At 39.7% G+C, this 14,190-nt stretch overlaps 1 protein-coding gene across 1 annotated transcript in view; it reads right to left on the reverse strand.

The window, feature by feature from the left end:
* LOC127636787 (intermembrane lipid transfer protein VPS13C-like) overlaps window positions 1-14,190 on the reverse strand; it is a 71,083-nt gene that overhangs the window by 27,101 nt on the left and 29,792 nt on the right. The window contains exons 34-52 of the mRNA XM_052117560.1: window positions 13,539-13,843; window positions 13,203-13,350; window positions 12,959-13,067; window positions 12,760-12,887; window positions 12,493-12,658; window positions 12,247-12,326; window positions 11,556-11,615; window positions 11,291-11,444; window positions 11,098-11,214; window positions 4,021-4,124; window positions 3,721-3,888; window positions 3,333-3,637; window positions 2,973-3,120; window positions 2,054-2,192; window positions 1,810-1,937; window positions 1,560-1,720; window positions 1,129-1,382; window positions 534-757; window positions 259-351 (exon numbers count right to left, since the gene is read on the reverse strand). Of these exons, the coding sequence (XP_051973520.1) occupies window positions 259-351; window positions 534-757; window positions 1,129-1,382; window positions 1,560-1,720; window positions 1,810-1,937; window positions 2,054-2,192; window positions 2,973-3,120; window positions 3,333-3,637; window positions 3,721-3,888; window positions 4,021-4,124; window positions 11,098-11,214; window positions 11,291-11,444; window positions 11,556-11,615; window positions 12,247-12,326; window positions 12,493-12,658; window positions 12,760-12,887; window positions 12,959-13,067; window positions 13,203-13,350; window positions 13,539-13,843 (2,991 nt within the window). The remainder of the gene's footprint in view (window positions 1-258; window positions 352-533; window positions 758-1,128; window positions 1,383-1,559; window positions 1,721-1,809; window positions 1,938-2,053; window positions 2,193-2,972; window positions 3,121-3,332; window positions 3,638-3,720; window positions 3,889-4,020; window positions 4,125-11,097; window positions 11,215-11,290; window positions 11,445-11,555; window positions 11,616-12,246; window positions 12,327-12,492; window positions 12,659-12,759; window positions 12,888-12,958; window positions 13,068-13,202; window positions 13,351-13,538; window positions 13,844-14,190) is intronic.

The following is a 14,190-nucleotide window of genomic DNA, read 5'->3' on the forward strand; positions in this document are numbered from 1 at the left end:
CTAGTAAGGTTTAAACAAGTGAAATAATCTGCCACAAAAAAAAAACAAAAATGAAAATAAACAAAACAAAAAGCAAAATACAAAACAAAACAAGAAACAAAACAAAAAAACAGAACAACTTTGCACTCCTTTGCAATTTAGGCACCAAACATGTGTTCCTCAATCTATCACACAAGATATCAACATGTTTTGGCTGGCCTAAGCCCAGTATTCAATGTATTTGTTTATTGCCAAAAAAAAAAAAAAGATAACACCCACTTTTACAATGACCTCCTCTACAGTAACTAAACCAGTTAATGGGGCATTGATTGGCATTTTGGTCTCAAGTTCAACAGAACATGGCCTCAGCACCTGCAATAAAGACAATTTCATGATTTGCAAAGCATTGTAGAGTTATTATGCAACATTTACATATTATGCAATATATATATTTATATATAATACTGCACCTTTTGACACACTTTAAAACAAGTGTACAACTTTTTAAACAACTATTAAAAACAGCAAACAATAATAAGTAACAGTAAACATACAGTGGTCACGGCTTTGTCACGCTCTGTCCTAATGAAGGGGCAAGCGAGCACTTTGAGGCTTCCAACTTTGGCCTTCATGGCCTGACCAGCCTCTTCTGACAGCAGACTGAAGTCACACTGGAATGAAGCCACCAGTGCAGGAGCATCTGCCTTCATCAGGTTAGCCACAAACACCACCTCTGGGTCCACCACAACAGCCCGCAATCTGGTTTTCTTAGCTGGGACTGCAAATACATAAAATACACCTTCATTTAAATAGTTCACCCAAAAATGAAAATTATGTAATAATTTACTCACCCTCCAAACCTATTTGCATTTCTTTCTTCTGTGGAACACAAAAGGAGATGTTAGGCAAAATGTTAGGGACTAACAGCCTCAGTCACCATTACATTTTATTGAATGGAAAAAAGATGCAATAAAAGTGAATGATGACTGATGCTAACATTGACTAACATCACCTTTTCTGTTCCACAGAAGAAAGCCATATGAGTTTGGAACAACATGAGAGTCAGTAAATAATGAAAGAATTTAAATTTTTGGGTTACATTTATTTAATATGACAACTTATTCTAAGTTTTGGCAGTACTGTTCACACCTGCTCTAGGTTCACTCTGAATTTTGGGCTCTGAGACGTGTTTGAGAAGAAGTTTATTGGTTTTGTCTCGCTGTGTGGGTGGGCTCGTGGGCAAGGCTTGCATGAAAAAGTCACCAACAGCTAATAGGAACTCCACACTGGCACACAGATAGAGCTTCTGTAGCACAGCAACCACGGAGCACTCATCTACACTCTGAGAGTATGTCACATCAATCATGGGCTCCGATGTCGCCTCCTCACGCCTTCCCAACATCCTGCAGGGAAAAAATTACTGAGTGCTGTAAAATTATGGAATAGAACAACAGTAAATCAAAGCTTACTGTTCCCAAACATGTATTTTAGATGTATAAATTGTTTTTAGCACAGTGTTCATTTAGTAGCCGACTGTTTTGATAATCAATGTTTCTGTACTGTATGTGTGTGAAGATCACCTGGATGTGACTCTCTGAATCCCACTCCTCCTGTCATCCAATGTGCATGTGGTGAGGATGGTGGAGACCTCCAGATTGCCATTATTAAACATTTTGCCCGAAGTCTTCATTTTACACAGCATGAATTCCCCTAAACACAACTGCTCCTCATGTACAGAGAGCTGCAAAAGAGAAGTACAGGGAATGAGGGATGAAGAGAGAGAACAATACTCACTATATTCACATGAGTTCTGACAATCTCAATAATCACCTGTGTGGGATCATTATTATACAGCGTAAGGCTAAGTGATTCTACATTAAAGTTGAATTTGACACTCTCCAGCAGCTCATCCTCCTTCTGCTTTATTTCAGATAGCTTTTCTACAGGAATCTCAGAGCCTGTGGAACACACACACAAATCAAGACAGCCCGTTGGGTTCTTCTTTTATTAGAACCAATAAGACCACAAGCAGCCTTATACAGCAGTGTGTGCCTGTCTTTCCATCTACTCTTACCAGTTTGTGTGCGTGATCTGGCAGGCACAGTCTCTTGTTTGAAGCTGATTGGTGTATCAGGTTGAACACTGCTTGCCTCTCCGATGTTATCCATCAGAATCCGCAGCAGTACAGTCAGATCATCTTGACTCAGGGCCACCTGAAACACAGAGATTGAGGAAAAACTAGAGAATGTTGATTAAGTTTCTCACTAATTACTTATAAAATAAATAGTTCACCCAAAATTAAAATTATCTTATTTACTCACCCTCATGCCAAACAAGATGTGTATGTGTCTTCTTTCTTCTCCTGAACACTAACAAAGATTTTTAGAAGAATATCTCAGCTCTGTTGGTCCATTCAATGCAAGTGAATGGTGGCCAGAACTTTGAAGCTCCAAAAAGCATATAAAGGCAGCCTAAAAGTTATCCATATGACTTTAGTTAAATCCATATATTCAGAAGCAATTTAATAGGTTTTTGTGAGAAACAGATCAATAATTAAGTCATTTTACACTATAACTCTCCACTTTTACTTTCACATTCTCCTCGCCTTCTTGCAAATCACCAGCTACTGGTTGGAGCTTGTCAAAAGAGATTTATAGTAAAAATGGACCTAAATATCGATCTGTTTCTCACCCACACCTATCACGTCGCATTAGAAGACATGGATTTAACCACTGAAGTCTTATGGATTACTGTTATGATGCCTTTATGTGCTTTAAAAATGTTCTATTCACTTGATGGACCTACAGAGCTGAAATATTCTTCTGAAAATCTTAATTTGAGTTCTACAGAAGAAAGAAAGTCATACACATCTGGGATGGCATGATAGTGATTAAAGGATGAGAACATTTTCAGTTCCACAGGGAGTTAGGATATGGCATTAGATACCGATCGAAGGCAAAGACTACCTCCTGACACAATGCATGTAAACAAACCTTCATGGGCTTCAGATCTCCATCCAACTCTATGGCAGCCATCTTCTGGTACCATGATGCTGCCAGATTACGTTTAACGGAAAGAACCAGGTTAACTGGCTCCAACAGTTTTGAACTAGGCTGATTTAATTCCTGCTCCATTGAAATTCTGAGGATATCAAAAGGCAAACAAATAAGACATGTAGAATTACCATAAATTACTTCAATCTATAAGACAAGGCTTTATTCATAAAATGAATTCTGTCAACTTAATGATGATATCTTTAATGGATAAGTAAAAGTGAATTCTAAAATTGTATCTGTATTGTGCACTTGAAAAGAAAAAAAACTGAGATTCTTTGAGTAGTTTCATGGAAATACCTGGATAGTTTTAGCTGAGTGAGCTCTATATCCATATTATCTATGACAGCAGGCAGTGGACAACCCTCCACTGGGAGCAGAGAGAAGCTGTTTCCTATAGTAATGAGACCCAGGTCTGCCTCCACAGCGTTATGGGATGCAGAAGACTGAGGGATGATGATAAGGGGGGCCTTCAAACGGATGTCCATGGCAAGTCTGAAACTCTTCTGAGCAAAATCTCTCACACTGGAAGCTGCTTTCTCTGCTGCCTGAGCAGTGGCAGCACTGAGAGCCTCTTTGGCTGTTTGGAAGTTATTACTAAAATTCTATGGAGAGGAAAATGCAGGTAAGTGTGTGTGCTTAAATCAACGTATACTGTATATAGACTGTGAGAGCAGTTCAAACTCACAAGCAATGACATGAAAAATTTGTGGAGGTAAACCACTTGAATGCATCCCACGTTGAGTTTCACTTTGCCATCAACCTTTGAAGTATCTGTGTATGCAGCCCCCTCAGTGGCTTTGGGTGTTAGGCTCATACTAAAGCTGAACACCTCATCGCCTACAATAGAGATGGCCTAATGTACAGACAAATACATGTGAAAAAGTATATCAGATATTACACAGAGTTTAATTCAGTTGTACTATGTTGTAATATAAACTGAATGTATTTGAGTAATGTAATACAGTATTCTTCTGGGTTGGCTAACCTTATTGTGAATTGTTTTAGGATCCACATTGATAACGATGAAGTCACGGAGACGAGTGGACATGTATGTCTGAGTTCCCTGCATTAGAAGAGAACCGTCCAAACCTGCAGAAGGAAGAGATTTATAGAACCATAAAAACTAGCAAATCTTCTGTTCCCTTTCAAGTCGCTCACTCAACCTTACGTCGATGAGTCGACGGTAGGGGTCGCTCCAGAGCCTGCGATCTCTCTGAATGGACATTCTAAATCCCACCTTCCAAGTGTATCCCAAGTGGGAGACAAAACATTCTACTGCTAGACGGGCACGTTTGTTGTGTTTTATGCCTGGGTTTATAGGTGCCCAATGCGCTCACTGCGAACATATGAGAATCAAGACACTACGCTTACGGGTGACATTCTTCTTGGAGGACGCTAATGCGTCTGCAGCTTTCTGACGCATTCCTGCGGTGGCTACAGACGGATCACATTTGCAGCACCTGGGGCTGAGAGTCAACTGGGTAAAGAGTTCTCTTACACCTACTCAGAAAAGTCTCCTAAACAGAAGCGCATTCACTCCATTCTCTGTATGGACGATACCCTAAGCATGCACATGATTTTAATGCATTGCCCACATTTGATGGTTCCTGTACCATATATACAGTTGATGTCTGAAGTTTACATACACTTTAAAGTCATTAAAACAAATTTTTTAACAACTCCACAGATTTCATATTAACAAACTGTAGTTTTGGCAAGTCTACTTTGTGCATGACATGAGTCATTTTTCCAACAATTGTTTACACACAGATTGTTTCATTTTTAATGGACTATATCGCAATTCCAGTGGGTCAGAAGTTTACATTCACCAAGTTAAATGTGACTTTAAGCAGCTTGGAAAATTCCAGAAAATTATGTCAAGCTTTTAGGCAATTAGCTTAAGATAATTTGAGGCTAATTGGAGTCAATAAGAGGTGTACCTGTGGATGTATTTTAAGGCCTACCTTCAAACGCAGTGCCTCTTTGCTTGACATCATGGGAAAATCAAAATAAATCAGCCAAGACATCAGAAAAAACCCCAATTGTGGACCTTCACAAGTCTGATTCATCCTTGGGAGCAATTTCCAAATGCCTTAATGTATCACGTTCATCTGTACAAACAATAGTACGCAAGTATAAATACCATGGGACCACGCAGCCATCATACTGCTCAGAAAGGACACGCATTCTGTCTCCTAGAAATGAAAGTTGTTTGGTGTGAAAAGTGCAACTCAATCCCAGAACAACAGCAAAGGACCATGTGAAGATGCTGGAGAAAACAAGTAGACAAGTATCTATAGTCCTATAATCGACATAACATGAAAGGCTGCTCAGCAAGGAAGAAGTCACTGCTCCAAAACTACCATGAAAAAACCAGACTACAGTTTGCAAGCACACGTGGGGACAATGATATTAATTTCCTCTGGTCCGTTGAAACAAAAGTATAATTTTGGGCAATAATGACCATTGTTATGTTTGGAGGAAAAAGGGTGAGGCTTACAAGCTGAAGAACACCACCCCAACCGTGAAGCATGGGAGTGGCAGCATTATGTTGTGGGGGTGCTTTGCTTCAGGAGGGACTATTGAAATTCACAAAATAGATGGCATTGTGAAAAATTATGTGGATATATTGAAGCAACATCTCAAAGCACCAGCCATTAAGTTAAAGCTCGGTCGCAAATGGGTCTTCCAAATGGACAATGACCCCGAGCAGACCTCCAAGTTTTGGCAAAATGGCTTAAGGACAACAAACTCAAGGAATTGGAGTGGCCATCACAAAGCCCTGAACTCAATCTGACAGAAAATGTGTGGGTAGAACTGAAAAGGTGTGCGTGAGCAAAAAGGCCTACAAACCTGATTCAGTTACACCAGTTCTGTCTGGAGGAATGGGCCAACTTGTGGAAGGCTACCAAAAATATTTGACCCAAGTTAAACAATTTAAAGGCAATGCTACCAAATGCTAATAAAGTGTATGTAAACTTCTGACCCACTGGGAATGAATGAATGAAAGAAATAAAATCTGAAATAAATCATTCTCTACTATTCTGACATTTCACATTCTTAAAATAATAACTGTACATTCTTTGTCTAGGAGTGCACACTTACAAAGGAAGAGGACCACAATAGGATTTCCATTTATTTTTATTTAATTAAAATACAGTTTGAAGGATTTGTTTTCTCAAATTTTGTTGTGCCAAGGATCTATGGCTGCAGTATGGTTCAATGGACTGTTAAAAGAAGAGGGTGCACGAGCTTCCAGTCACCTTATTTATACTTGCACTATGAATTGTGGGTAATGTAGCATCTGTGTAACTAAGGGATTATTACAGGGTGAGATTACTATTATTGGAATCATTGTTTTTTGTAATTAAATATTTGTATTGATTAAAAAACAAAAACACATACACATCAAATCAACATTTAACCCCCACTAATATCCTTCCCCAATCACAAACCCCACCAACAAACACCCCCGTGGTCAAATAGAGTAATATACACACAAACAAAAAAACTAAAATGAAATATATAATAAACATACATAATTAAACTAGACTTTTCTCTCCCCATCCCTTTCCCGAGAGTCCCCCAAAACCACCAAATAACTACAATACTTTCTGACAAACAAGTCCCCAAACCCCAGCCTTCTACCTGCCACCTCCTCGAAAGCTGCCAACCTCCCCATCTCCGCACACCACTTCGGAAATGATTGCACTCCGTCTGACTTCCAACCCCTTAAAATAATTTGTCTGCCAATCAAAATACTGGTCAGAACCCAATTTTTATATGTTTGTCCCCCAAATTTATGACCACCCTATTGCCCAAAATACAAAATGCAAAGTTAAATTTGAGTGCTCAAAATGTCACACAAACAACCCTGAACCTTCAACCAAAAATCTTGGATCTTAACATACTCCCAAAAGACATGGGTTGTGTCATCAACTTTTGATTGGCATCACCAGCAGGTGGGTGTGTCTTTAAGACCAAGCCTATACGATCTAGAGGGTATAATAAAATCTTTGGAATTTCACCATATCTCTGCCTTCCTCATGCTCAGGAATTCCTACAATTCAGACGTTGTTTCATCAATTATGATTCTCCAAATCCTCCAGTTTTTCCCAAATGCGCTGCAAGTCAGTCTTGGTCGCTAATGGGTTAGCAGCTAATTCCCTCTCCGATGACCCCAGATAATCAATCTGTTTCTCGATGTCTAACACTCTTGTAACCAACTCAGAGAATTTCGTCTCCATGGAAGTGATCGATCGCTGTATTACAGCCAGATCCGCAAAGTCAGCAACGACCTTCAGAGCATTGCAGACATACTGGAAAGCTGACGCTGAAATTCTCCCAACGCACTGTCCAAATTGTGTCCCTGGTCTGCGGCCCTGTCTGGGGTATCAGCTTGAGCACGTAAGTGTCTTTTCATGTCTCCAGAGCCTGAGGATTTTGAATTCTTTGACATATTGTCTTCATAAAACAGTAAAGAATCAGGGTGTATCGAATCTCACTGGTTTATGACATAAAAAGTATTAAAAACTAGCAAAGTGCACAGAGCTCGTCGCTCACATGTCTAACCCTCGCATGGCGCAACTCTTCTGGTATCATTGTTTTGTTGATGTAAGGTTTATTGTAAATATAAGAATTACATTGTTTGGAATATTCCATAATTTTCTGTTTAAGTTTTAATTTTTTATTTATTGTAAAATGCTTAGAAGTTTATTTATTGTTTATAAAATTATTGTGTTATCCCTGCTAGAGTCAAATGTTTTGGACCGTCCAATGAAAAGTGCTGTTCTTTCAGTCTTGAATGAGTTCTGAACTGCAAACTCTGTGATGAAGATCAGAGGCTAAGACCTTCAACTGTTCTTTTTGTACATACATTTTTGGTAGAAATGTGTATATAGCTGTCAACAATGTAGTCAATAAAACAAGATATAAACCATCAAGGGGGACTTCGGTCATGTCAAATGTTGAATTCTTCTGAATTCTTCTTCTTCTGTAGTGTCAGAAACACCTCAAATCAGTCTGGGCAACTCACATTCCAAATCGATTGAATTACGGCGCCGATATGCTCTCACGACAGAGCATTTCCCCCAGAGAATGGAAGCTCCATCCTCAAGTGGTTCTGGGAGATATTTGGAAGAGCAGAAGTGGATTTGCTTGCCACCCAGGAGACCACACACTGTCAGATATGGTGCTCGCTAAGCCAGGCTCCGTTGGGAACTGATGCTTTGGCTCACAAATGTCCAGCAGAAATAGCTGTGAAATGTCCAGCTAATATTTGTTTCCCCCTATCTGCCTGATACACCAATTGCTGGATCAGAAAACCGTGCTAATGGTTGCGCCGAAATGGCCAAACAAGGTTTCCATAGCTGGTGGAACTGCAGGAAGCTCCACCATGAGAGACTTACTCTCTCATGCTGAGGGCACGATTTGACATCCACAGTCAGAGCTGTGAAACATATACGTTTGGCTGCTGAACGGAACACGTGGGGAATAGATGGCTTGTCTCACACAGTGCTTGACACTATCTCACAAGCTAGAGCCCCTTCTTTCAGGCGCCTCTTCGCACTAAAGTGGCACGTTTTTTTCTGGTATTCATCACAGAATAAATACCCATCAGACTGCTCGGTAATGGTGATGCTTCACTTCCTACAAGAGCACCTGGATGTGTGTTTTTCCACATCAATGCTAAAAAGTATATGCTGCAGCTATTGTGGCGTTCCACGCCCTTGACGGAGGCATTTCAAGAAGCCAGCACAAGCTCATCACGAAAAGTTTACGTGGTGCAAGACCTCTTAAACCCTCTTGCCACGTTGCAGTTCCAGTGTGGGACCTGTCCTTGGTGCTGAAAGCACTATACGGCTCTCAAAACAGTAGAAATGCACACTCTCGTTAAAGACCGCGTTACTATTGGCCCTTGCTTCTGTGAAGAGCATGGCAAATCTCCAAGCTCTATCAGTGGAAAATTCCTGTTTAGAGTTTGGTCCAGGTTTTTCATAGGCTATTTTGAAGCCCAAAATAGGCAACATTCTTAAGGTTTTATCCACCCCCTCTCAGAGTGCAGGTGATAACCTTACAGGCTTTCTCTCCTCCTCCTCTTCAGTAGGAGGAAGAATGTTTTTTTTTTTTCAAACACTATACCCAATGTGAGCATTGCACATTTACAATGAGCATACAGTACACACCAGCATAGGCTGTCGAGTCAACTCTTTGTATGCTTTGGAGGTCATTTCAAAGGCAGAGCAGTCTCTGAACAGAGGCTCTCACTGGGTCGTAGATGCTATTCAATTTGCATAAAAATCACAGGGCTTGAAATACCCTGATGGGGCTAAAGCCCACTCCACAAGAGGCATGGGTTCCTCTTGAGCATGGGCAAAAGGCTTATCCTTATCAGACATCCTTTTGGGGATAGGGCTTCAACAAAAACATTACCTAGATTGTATAATCTATACGTTTCCTTCCTGTCTTCCCAGGTGCTTTCTGTGAATGGAAACTAGACTCTCATCACTGATAGGTATCGCTGAAATAAGTGCCTTGTAACACAAAATTTGGTCTCTTCCCCTTTCGGGCTAGATACAACATGAATGTTTGTGTAAGGCTTACCTCTTAAACCACATAAAGGGTTGTTTTCCATTCATTAAAAACTTTCACTGGGGTGTTAAACAGCAGTTTAATACCTCTCTAGAGGATCCCCTTTCTAGATTAACTGCTTCCCTACAAAGAAAAAACTGTTATTTTTAGAATTATAGTCTAGAAATTTGTTCCAAGACTACATGTAAGAAGAAGTCTCTTCTATAAGAATGCGGCTCTCCCACAGGAGAGCCCTTTTATTATAACCTTAACTATTATTTCTTTATGGAAAAACAGCCATTGTAATCATTCTAGTCTAGGGAATGTTTCCTAGATAACACACAGGATGCTTTCCCTTCCTGTCTTCCATGTTTAAAATCGCTCCCCATGGGTAAGCCTTTTTTTCCCTATCACCTCAATTGCTTCCCAATGTTGATCAAACAATTATGGTGATCATTAATCTAGCGAATTTCTCCTAGATTCCACCTAGAAGAGTCAACTCTTCCTCTGATCGGTTTATAGTGCCCCCATTGTCAGCCCCTTTTATAACCACGATCAAAAGACTGTGAATTCAGTCCTTCCTCCAAACATTCTTCACCTCACCTGACTTGAGTTCAGTGGAGAAATTACCCTTTCAGGAAAGATATTTTTATATAGTGTCACTGGTGTGTCACTCACTGTCTTGGGCTCCTCCCCACTTAGGTGTGTATACAGGCTTTCTGCAAGCTTTCTACCACATTCTTTGAAGCAAGCGCAGCCAAATCAGTATTGTGGCATTGTGCTATAGGGACCCCTACCGTCGACAAAACATAGAGTGAGCAATTTGAAAGGGAACATCTAGGTTGCCATAGTAACCCCGGTTCCCTGAAAGGAGGGAACGAGACATTACGTACCCTTGCCACAATACTGATTGCCCCTGAAAATGTTTTAGAGATCCTCTTGCCTCTTCAGTTGAATGTCCTGAGGCTGTCTGTTGGCCTGCATTAGATATGCTTGCTGAGCATGGAAGGCAGGACTTCTAAAGACATCTGCCAATTAAACTGCCATGATGGAAAACCATTCAGAGAGATCGGGGGCTCAGGGGCGCCTCCTACCATCGACTCGAAGTAACATCTCATTCCCTACTTTCAGGGAACCAGTGTTACTATATCAATCTAGACATTTGTACTGCTTTTAGCTAATGTACAGAAACCCTTATGAAATCACCATGATAATCAACTTTCTGCAAAAATATAATAGTTCATACATTTAATGTTACTACAATAAAACCCGTGAGTTGGTAGAGCAATCACTGTCATCAAAAAAAAACATTAAGCAAAATGAAAAAATCTGAAAGCCTCTTACATGTAATAAATTAATATGGAAGACTCCATATTAATTTATTATGGTTTTAAAGTAGTAAAAAAATAATACTTTTATGGTAACTGTAGTAACTATGGTGTTTTTGTAGAAACTATTATTGTCTTCCTGTTAAACGGAAATAGATTCTCACCTTGAATCTTGATGTCGGCCATGTTGCTCTTCTGGTCACACACCAGCACATTAAAGGCACCTAGCTGCATGTTTACCTTCAGGTCAATTATGTCACCATCAGAGGGAGAGCTGAGAGCTGCTGAGATAGTAACATTCTTAATATGTGTGCAAGGACAATTCAATGTGAGGATATTCTTTGTGTGTGCATTTACTAGATTTGGCTGAGGTAGTTCTCATATCTTCACTCTTTTTGCTCTCTCTCTCTGGTGAGGGCAGACTGCTGGAGGACAGGGCAGCAGACAGGAAGTCCATGGTAGAGAGAAGAGCCTCAGTATGCAACATCAAATCAAGAGAGGAGAACATCACCTAAATTCATACACAAAAATCATTTAAAACCCCATAAAAATGAACCTCAATTACCAAACTTGAATAAAAATTTACATTTTTAAATTGTTAAATTATTTTCCAAATGCTTACATTAATCATCTGCTCCGTATTCTTGTAAACACTTGCAAAGTTGGGCCCATTTCGGTCAGCCTGCAAAGACAGGAATTAAGATTGAAGATCTGCATTCAGGGGTCATGAAAACACCTGTTAATTCTCATTTCATCTTCCCTAATGAAGATGGATTATTGGCATTCAGTATCCATCTTCAGTCTTAGAAGTACAGAGAATTGAATGCTTACAAAGATAAAACAGCATAACATTAGAACGGTTATAACCAACAATTATACATTTAATCAGAATGGTTATAACCAACAATTATACATTTAATCAGAATGGTATGCTGTTTTATCTTTGTAAGCATTCCCATTTCTGTACTTCTAAGACTGAGAAATGTATGTGGCATTTTTTTTAAGTCCCCCGTAGAGGAAAGATCAGCCACTCCACTAGCACTAAAGAGCTTAATGGCTAATGCCTGTTATAATTATTCAGCCTGATGTTTTTATAAAGCTGTGAATTCTTGTGCTGACCTGAATTAATGCGAAGTACTGCATACGTATGTATATCTAAGCCTAAAACACAACAATCATTTGATTGTTTAAAAAACACATAAAGATGTTTTAATAATGTCCATAAGAAATGTTTTCTAATTAGCTAAATCTGATGACTAAATATGAATGCTCTGCATAGAAGTGTGTAATCATAAGGAAAAAAAATAATCTACCTTAGAATACTTCACTTCAAGAAGATCAGCTCCTGATTCTGCCGAGGAACTGATAATACAGAGAGGCTCCCCATTTGAATCTGCAAAACATATAGTATCAAAGGTCATCCCGGGACAACTTTGGGCATCTCTGCTTAAACTAGTTTTACTAAGTTCAAGGATTAAAAACACCATACATTTACAAATTATATTAAGTCTGGAAAGGTTGTATAATTTTATGAGGCTGCAAAATATAGCCCTACAAACCTGGGAATTCAAGGCACTTCATGGAAATTGTTTTAATGTATGTGGTGGCCTCCATGTCATATTTTCGAACTTTGGTGTCAATTCCAAGTAGAGCAGCATTCAGGATCAAAAATGGACATTCTTCCCCACTCTTACCGTTTTTGGACTTTTTTAACTTCAGCATAACCTACAAGGACAAACATACAATGTTCTCAGCACATATCGGATGCCTAGTCAACATCTATAACTGTCCATCTGAATGACAAATGAAAATTATAAGTTCTTCACCTCTTTGATCTCAAAATTGAGGAGAACACTGACAACATTTTCACTGAATGCCCCATTGGTGATTGCAGGTTGACACCCTGTTCCAGATGAAAGCGCCTCTTGAAGTTCTTCACCCATAACAGCTTCATCTGTGAGAAGATGCAGTTAAGATGGAGACACTTCCTTTTCACACAGTCGCAAGCAAGAAAGTTTCTATTACCTTTGGTAGAAGGCTTAATTTCCTCCACCAAAGCAGCCCTGCTTCCCTCGCCAATGTTCTCTGCCAGGATTCTAATAAGGACCCCAATATCCTCCTGACCAAGAGTCATCTAAGAAATACAAAAAAAAATTAATCCTCAGTACCCCTTAATAGGCAATCTTCCATGGGCCACTTTCCATTTTAAAATCAACATGAAATATGAAGCGCAGAGAGTCAAACACTTAAAACAGTATGACAAACTCACATTCATTGACTTAAGTACTCCTTTGACCTTCATTCCCGGGATCTTATTAAACCAGGAGGCGGACAAATTACGCTTCACAAGAAGCTCTAGATTTATGGGCTCCAGAATCTCAATATCCGGATGTGCAGAATAATTACTCAGAACAGTCCTAATCAGATAAGGAAAGTTGTTTGAATCCAAGAAATCTATGCGTTACAACAGAATAATTTTTTAACACCAAAAGTTCTCAACAAGTGAATTATTATGATAGTTAATATGATGCAGAACTCTTTTATATCATTTACAGGGTTCACATAAAAAAAACTTTGAAAGATCTCCTTTTGGAAATATTGTTACCTGGATAGTTTGAGCTGTGTGAGTTTTATGTCCATGGTCTCCAAAACGGCAGGCAAGGGGAAGCCCTCAGCTGCCAGCAGAGAGAAGCTGTTTCCTACAGTGATGAGACCCAGGTCAATCATAAATGCATTATGGGATGTGGAGGACTGAGGGATGATGATAAGGGGGGCCTTAAGTCGGATGTCCATGGCAAGTCTGAAACTCTTCTGAGCAAAATCTCTCACACTGGAAGCTGCTTTCTCTGCTGCCTGAGCCGTGGCAGCACTGAGAGCCTCTTTGGCTGTTTGGAAGTTATCCACAAACGTCTATGGAAGACAACCAGCAGTTAGTGATGGCTTAGCATGACTTTACATGGAATTTTAGTAGAAGTGAGAGGTCTTAATGTAGCAGCTTGGTATCCATAGTTAGGAAATATCATGCAGGGATGTCCTTGTACTTTGAAACACCTGAAAACCAAATTTACAACTAAGAGTTGCAAATTCAGAACGGGGTGGAAAAAGCAATGCTGGAGGTGAAATTGTATTTTTTTGTAAGAGAGAAGGAAATTTGATGATTGTGTTGCCTGGGAATGACAGATGGACCTTTACAAGTACTGCTAAGCATGAAGGAGAATGACAATCAGAACCGTTTGAACCAAGGCATTCTTTTCGTG

This window comes from Xyrauchen texanus, chromosome 1 (genome assembly GCF_025860055.1).
Source record: "Xyrauchen texanus isolate HMW12.3.18 chromosome 1, RBS_HiC_50CHRs, whole genome shotgun sequence".
Taxonomy (NCBI): domain Eukaryota; kingdom Metazoa; phylum Chordata; class Actinopteri; order Cypriniformes; family Catostomidae; genus Xyrauchen; species Xyrauchen texanus.